At 43.3% G+C, this 7,604-nt stretch overlaps 1 protein-coding gene across 1 annotated transcript in view; it reads left to right on the plus strand.

The window, feature by feature from the left end:
- Window positions 1-7,604, plus strand: part of DOK5 (docking protein 5) — a 152,286-nt gene that overhangs the window by 112,669 nt on the left and 32,013 nt on the right. The window contains exon 6 of the mRNA XM_021677816.2: window positions 5,668-5,803. Within this exon, the coding sequence (XP_021533491.1) occupies window positions 5,668-5,803 (136 nt within the window). The remainder of the gene's footprint in view (window positions 1-5,667; window positions 5,804-7,604) is intronic.

The following is a 7,604-nucleotide window of genomic DNA, read 5'->3' on the forward strand; positions in this document are numbered from 1 at the left end:
AGGGGGGAGCAATGTATGTAAAGGTAGAGATGCAACAGGGTCAGGCTGTGTGGGGCTTGAAGACCACTGTAAAGAATTTGGCTTTAGTCTTAGTTGGGGTGCTACTGGGGGTGGCAGGTAGAGGTGGGTCACTGCAAGGTTCAAAGAAAGAGTCCCCGAGACCTTCCGCGCTAATAATAATCTATGGTGTTACAAGTAGCAGGATCTACTTCTTTTTTATGGCTAATATTACAGTGTGTGTGTGTGTGTGTGTGTATACACACACACATATATATATGCCACATTTTCTTTATGCATTTCATCCATTGGTGGGCACTTGGGCTGGCATGACTGGGGCAGAATAAGGGAAACAAAAATGATCTCCCAGGTAATCGCCAACGCCAAGGCTAGACAAGATTTTTTGGACAAGATTAAATTCTTTACTACATAGGAAGTGGTAAGCAAAGACGTGACATGGTCTCACTTTTTTTTTTAACTAGACTCTCAGGCTAAAACCAATTAGGAAGATGTTGTAGTGCTCACAGTGAGGGCAAGAATGGCTACAAGGATGTTGGTGACAATGAACGTAGGCTTAAGTGTTTGGATACTGACATCTTTTGAAGCTAAAGCCAAAAGGATGTACTGACTGGCTGGACATGAGTTGGGAGAGAGAGGAGTCAGGATCCTCCAGGAGCAGCTCAAACTGCAGAGGAACTCCAGGGTGGGGTAAGAGGGTCAGTGTGGGGATGATTGGACTTCAGTTTCGGGTATATTAACGTCAAGGCTTGTTCAGCGGTTTCCCTCTGGTGCTAACCCAACTCTTCATTCTCCTGGGGATGAGGAAAGCCACACATGGTGTTTGAGTTTAAAAATTGTGAAAGGCACTTCCATTCGCTACAGCAGGAAGAATGAGGGGCAAATGGCGCCCTAGATCTAGGTCAGGGCATGGGGAAGCAAAAGGGGAAAAGGGGATGTTTCTTTGACTTTACCTGTTATGTGATTAAGAACAGATAAAATTAATAAATCACTGTCTCTTACACGAGCCATGTTTTATGACTTTGGATAGTTTAGCTTAGTTTTGTTTTGTTTTCGTAAACTCTCAAGTCCATACACATGGGGTTAGAATTTAAATCTAAAAAGTGCTAATGTGCACATTTAAGGGAACCGTTAGGAAGTCTGGTGATGCCGATAGTGAAGCCACGGGAGAAAGGACATCATGTGACAATCAGTGCACCCTCTGAATTGGGACCTTATCTTCACCTCGCTCACTGGGCTGATGAGCTTTTTTTTTTTTTAATTTTATTTTATTATGTTATGTTAATCACCATACATCACATCATTAGTTTTTGATGTAGTGTTCCATGATTCATTGTTTGCGCGTAACACCCAGTGCTCCATGCAGAACGTGCCCTCTTTAATACCCATCACCAGGCTAACCCACCCCCCACCCCCCTCACCTCTAGAACCCTTAGTTTGTTTCTCAGGGTCCATAGTCTCTCATGGTTCTGACGAGCTTTATTTAAGTTGTTGCTAACACTCCGGAACAGACACAGTATACTACTTCACTGGGGCTGGAGAAACAAAACCCCCAGTCATTTGCATTGTAGTTTTTATTTAGTGAAAGCTGCTGGTTTTCTTAATGGGAGAATCCTATTGCTGAATTCGTGTTTCTATTCTCAAAGAAGAACTTTGCATTATTCTGTTTTCATAGCCCATGAGCCTCAAACATAGACTTTCTTCCCCAGCCACACACCTTCCACCACCAGGCATCTTTTGCTCGCTTCCCACACTGTTCCGGGATGTGGTCTCCCGCGTTTCCTTCCAGGCAAAAATGCGGTTTTGCCTCCCTCCTGAAGTTTTCCCTGAGGACCACGTCCTCATTGGCTTTGACATTTTAAAGGGTTAAAATAACAACAACAAATCCCAGTTCAGTGCTTACCTTGATACAAGATCCTTTGCTAAAGATAAAATATAATTTCCCAGTACCCTCAGAGGTTTGGGTGATCTTATTACTCACATTTGGGATATGAGGTCGTGGAAACTTGGAGAGGTCAGGATACTTGACCATGATTCCAGCATATGAGGGAATTGGAGGAGACTCTGTCTTCCCTACCTCTCTCCCACCCCACCTCGAGGAGGGCTCCAGGAAGCACATCCACATTTCCCCAAATGTGGGGTGATTTTAGTGATAGAGGCATAACTAAATGAATGTGACTCGCACAGCAATGAAGTCTTTTTCTTCCCAATTACCTTTTTGACCCTTTTGATTAAATTATAGAAAAAACATTTCAGTGGGGTGCTAGCACATCTAAAACACATCTTCTAACCCTTTTCTAATTTGCCTGTGTTACTAACAAGTGAGCGCATGTCCCGTTCAGATCTTTGACGAGAGGACCTAGACAGAGTTCAATAACATGTTTTGTTTTCATTGCATTCATTTTCACGTCTGCCTTCAATGTATGGCGGAGCATACCGGCTTATGATTATTGATTTGGTGGCTCATGGACAATACATTTGTTTAAGGGAGGAGAAACCTGAGTTGATTTTTAAAAGTATTAAATAGGCAGCACAAAGATTTGACGACCGAGAGTTGTGCAAGAATGACTTGACATTCCGCAGAGCTGCCGCATGCTCGGCAGCCTGAGTGGAACAGTGATGCATCATGTAGGGTCTTACACTGATTTCTCTTTCACACCCCACTGGTCTCAGGAAAGGACAGGACAGTCATCCCATTAGCAGGCAGCCCAGATTGCCTGGTCTCCAGCTAACACACACACACACACACACACACACACAGACATACACACTGGCAGGGTCACCTGCCACCTTGTCTCAAGCTGAGATCCACTAGGCTGTGGCACCAGTGACTGGAATGGGCTAGACCACACAGATCACAGGCGGGGGTGTACTCTCTGCTTCGACCTGAATACCGTCTGTGGCGAAGCAGCAGCTCCCCTGAACCCAGAAGCTGCCTTATGTGTATAACCTCTCTACCACTAACCCGTAAGTTCGGTGCTCCCTCGACCCCTTGTGTTTGGTCTATTTCAGTGCTTCTCAGCTGGAGACATTTTGCCACCTCAGGGACATTTATCAATGTCCAGAGAGAATTTGGGTTGTCACAACTTGAGGATACCACTGGCAGCCAGTGGGTAGACACCAGAGATGCCGCTCAACATCCTACAACACACAGGACGTTCCTACAGCCAAGAGTGATCTGGCCATACAATATTGCCGATGTGCCAGTGTAGAGAGCCCCTGTTCTAAGTTACAAGCTCCTAACAGACCTTTTCCCAGATTTTTCTTCAAGCTGGAGCCACCAGATCCCATGTGCTTAAGTCTCTTTACTTCGTTCTGTATGTCTGTGTGTCTGTTTTTCTTACCATGGTGTCTCTGGCCCGCTGTCGCCACTGGGGGGAAAGGGTCACACTCCATTTGTTCACCTCACTTCCACGGACAAATCAACGTCACCGTTCTGCAATGCTTTGCTCCTAATTTTGTGTCTGTTCCGTGAGGTGCTTCTGATTGATTTCTCTCAAGTTTTTGGCTCCTGATTTTCTCTGTTACTATGTAACATCAACATCCACCCCTTTCCCCGACTATACTTTGCTTATCAGCTGCTTCTCTGACCACTAAGGCTCATTGTACCATGATGTTAGTCTCGAACCAATTCACTTATATAGATCTTACTTAGCCAAGTAAATTGTAAACTCCTGGAAGAAACATCCCAGGTCTTTACCTTTACATCCCTTGCTGCTGTTCTTATGATTTGCCTTATGTTTGTCTGACAAGCACCGTATTCTTTCAAATATTACATAATCGTAAATGTGAAATGTAACATTGACTTAATAACCACTTTGCAGGGGTGGAGAGAAGAAAAGATTACCATAAATACACATGTTGAGTATAAGATACATCCTGCTTGTCACAGTGTCCAAAAATTCTAAACACACAGGGACGCACACACATGCCCACGCACAAAATACATCTTGACCGTGAGGCAATGTAGAACTGACTTGGATTCTGATCTCTTAAGTTCGCTTCTTAATACTGTCTGCCATGAGGTCATTTATTTTGGTTTTCATAATTGCAATCCCATTAGTATTTTTCTCATACAGGATGTTGGTGTGAAATGTCATTGGCAAAGAGAGGGAACAGTTTCCAAAGTTGGGCATTCGTGCCTCTGGGAACTGTTGCCCTCAGGTGGCAACTCTGCAGAATGAAGCCCCGGGAGCTCCAGGAGCATAGGCGGTCCCTCCTGCCACCGTCTCCCTGGTGTGCTGGGTCACTCAACTTTGTCCCACCTCTAGGCGTTCTGTGTGCAGTTCCTTGCCAGACTGTTCTTCCTGCTTTCTCTGCCAGAGCCCTGCCCTCCCCAGAGTGGCTCTGTGAAACCTTAATTTAAATAAAACTTCCTCAAGGAAGCCAGGGTCAAGTTCTTCGTTATACCTTTGCCTACCACCACCTGCTATTTCACAAGCCATTCTACAGTTCTTTATTGAGCGCCAGATATAGGGCAAGCCATGGTATAGGCACTGGTTGAGGAACTGTGAATAAATCAGGAACAAATCTCGTCTACATGGAGCTTACCTACCAGTGGAATAATGGACGTGAAGGTTTCCTTTGTGTACTCACAAATCCTGTCTAACACTTTCAGGACATTTAGGTGATGGTTACTATCCTATTTATTTTACAAATGGAAATGCAGGTATAGAGAGGCTAATGTGTACCAGCTCGCAAAGCTGGCAAGGGGATAACCCAGCCAGGCAGTCTGGAATCCAGATTTGCTTCTTATTTCACTCTGTCCGATACAGACTTGTTATATGCAGGCATGAGTAAATTTCCCAGTGCTTTCTGAGCTCCTGATTGTCTTCTAGATTCTTGACTAAATTGCATAATCATGGTTTGGAGTGACAGGCTTTTCATGTAGACAAAGTAATTCTGGGGAAATTCAACACTGTTAAGTGTATCTGTAATGGCCAGCATGTTCTTATGTCTGAATCCTTATCTTCGCAAAGGACGTAGGAAAGACCCAACTAAAACTCATTATTTTACCTTCTCTGGGCTCTGGGTTTCCATCTGCTGGCTTCTGTTAACATAAGGCCATGAGGAAAGAGTGTTGGGGCATTTGGGACCACTTTGGTTGCTGGAAAAGTGTCCAAGGTAAAAGTCAGTGGGTAAAGTGGAAAAAAAAAAAAAGGGATCCAGATTGATTTTGGAAATGAAAGAATCCTTAAAGCCTTTGTCTCTGAGGAAAGAACAGAATCTGGGAGTCATAGAATCCTTCTTCCACCTCTGTGCTGGATGACATAGTCTCTGATGAGCTTCTGATTCATGGGCAGTCATGAAAACACAGTTTTGCTCAGGTGCCCCTTTGAAAGTGGGAAGCCAGAGTACTGGGATTATACTAAGAATCAAGAAACAGCTTTATATTAACCTTTGCTTCTTGACCAAAAAAAAAAAAAAAAAAAAATCAGCACTGTGTTAGCCTAGAATGAATGGTTTCCTGCCCATATTAACAACAACTAATTGGAAATTTTGATTCTAGTTAACTTCGTTTAGTAAATGTGGACAAGAATCCTGAACTCATGTGAAATAAAGGGGTCTGGTTTCATGGAGTATTCTAGGTCCTCCGTGCATGGAAGTTCTTGGAGCTGGATTTTCAAAAGCTTTTTGTTTTTGTTTTCACAGGATGTGTGAAACTGGGGAAGGGCTGTTTATCTTTCAAACGCGAGATGGGGAGGCCATCTACCAGAAGGTCCACTCTGCTGCCTTGGCAATAGCTGAGCAGCACGATCGCTTGCTCCAAAGCGTGAAAAATTCAATGGTACGTCTGGAATGTCTTCCTTATGACCCAGTGCATACCCTTGTAGAATGCAATCTTAGAATCTTTATGCTGAAAATATGGCCTGCATTATTTGAGCAGATGGCTTTCTCCTGTACTCAACAGTGTATTACTTGGATTTAATAACATCCTTGCAAAGCCTCAAGAGCCAGCTGGTAGCACAGTAACTGGACATCCCTGTTTATCTACCTTGTGCCTCGATTATTACTTATGTGTGTCTTCATCAGTTTGGGCTCTTACAGCAAATACCATAGAATTGAGTGGCTTATCAACAATAGAAATTTATTTATTTCTCACTGGGAGGCTTGGAAGTCCAAGATCAAGGTGCTGGCCTACTCAGTGTCTGGTGGCACTGCTTTCCTGGTTCATAGATGGCTACCTTTTCTGTCTCACTGATGGATGGGGCAAGGGAGCCCTCTGGGGTCTCTTTCATGAGGGCACTAATCCCAATTGTCAGGGTTCTGCCCTCATGACATAATGTCCTCCCAAAGGCCCCACCTGCTAACCCCATGACCTTGGAGGTTAAAATTTCAATATATGAATTTGGGGAAGGGACATCATCATTAGTCCACTGTCATGAGTATGTTCATCAGAATCAATTTGGATGCATATGGATATCTGTGGACACAACTATGTAGATGATCTACCTACAGATATATATTTATAGCTGTACCAGACATTATCATTTCAGTTGTAATGGGCCAGAGAGAAGAGGGGTGAGGGGTGAAATGTCAAAAGCCCAAGTCCGGAAGACTGTTGATGAGACTGTGAGCTCCATGTACTGGGCTCTTGATTTTTTCCAGAGAAGCCAAGGATTTGAGTCTGTATATAATATCTTGTAGTTTGTAACTGTTGGAAATGAATTCTAGTTAAAACCAGCAACAAAACAGTAATACTTTGTGGGCCAAGGGAAACCTGTCCAGAGACTCCATCCTGCCCAGAGCCATGTATCTCCCATCTCTGGTTGATCAACCTTCATGGACATTGAATATAAAGACAGCACAAACACAAATACACATGAGTGTATAGCTCTCTGGGAATACCTCCGCTGTTCATTGCATTGTGCTAGGGACTGTGACTTGCACAGAGAGTTAGGATTGAAATCTTAACGCACAACAGTTAAATAATGCAAATCATGCATCGTGGCTGCAAATACATGCATAAAGCTTCACATCTGGAAGGAAATCTGCAAAACCAAAAGGAACTGGGTTGGCATGGTAAGATTAGGGTAGTTTGAAAATTTATGATTTAAACATGTGGAGTGGTTGGATTTAAAGAGGGGGGAAAAACATGCCAGAAATATGATCTGTCCCAGAGCAGCCTCAGATTATTCCCAAATGACTTGTTCATGCAGTGGTCTGGGATTTTAGAGCAGAGATCAGCAAAACTTTCTGTAAAGGGCCAACCAGTAAATACTTTAGGCTTTGTGGAGTAAGATGGTCTCTGTTGCAACTACTTAACTCTGCCCCTTGTTGTGCAGAAGCAACCATAGGTAAAAACATAATCCAGTGGACATGACTTTGCTGCAAAGCAACTTTATTCATGGACACTGAAATTCAAATTTTGTGTAATTTTCACACATCATGAAATATTCTCTTGATTTTCTCCCCACCGATTTCAAAATATTTTTTTAACTAATGCAGTCTTGGTATTCATTTCCCCATATGCTTACCAACTCTGGATATTGCTATAGAGATGGATGGATGGATGGATGGATGATGGATAGGTAGGTAGGTAGATAGATAGATAGATAGATAGATAGATAGATAGATAGATAGATAGA

Source organism: Neomonachus schauinslandi, chromosome 10 (genome assembly GCF_002201575.2).
Source record: "Neomonachus schauinslandi chromosome 10, ASM220157v2, whole genome shotgun sequence".
NCBI lineage: Eukaryota > Metazoa > Chordata > Mammalia > Carnivora > Phocidae > Neomonachus > Neomonachus schauinslandi.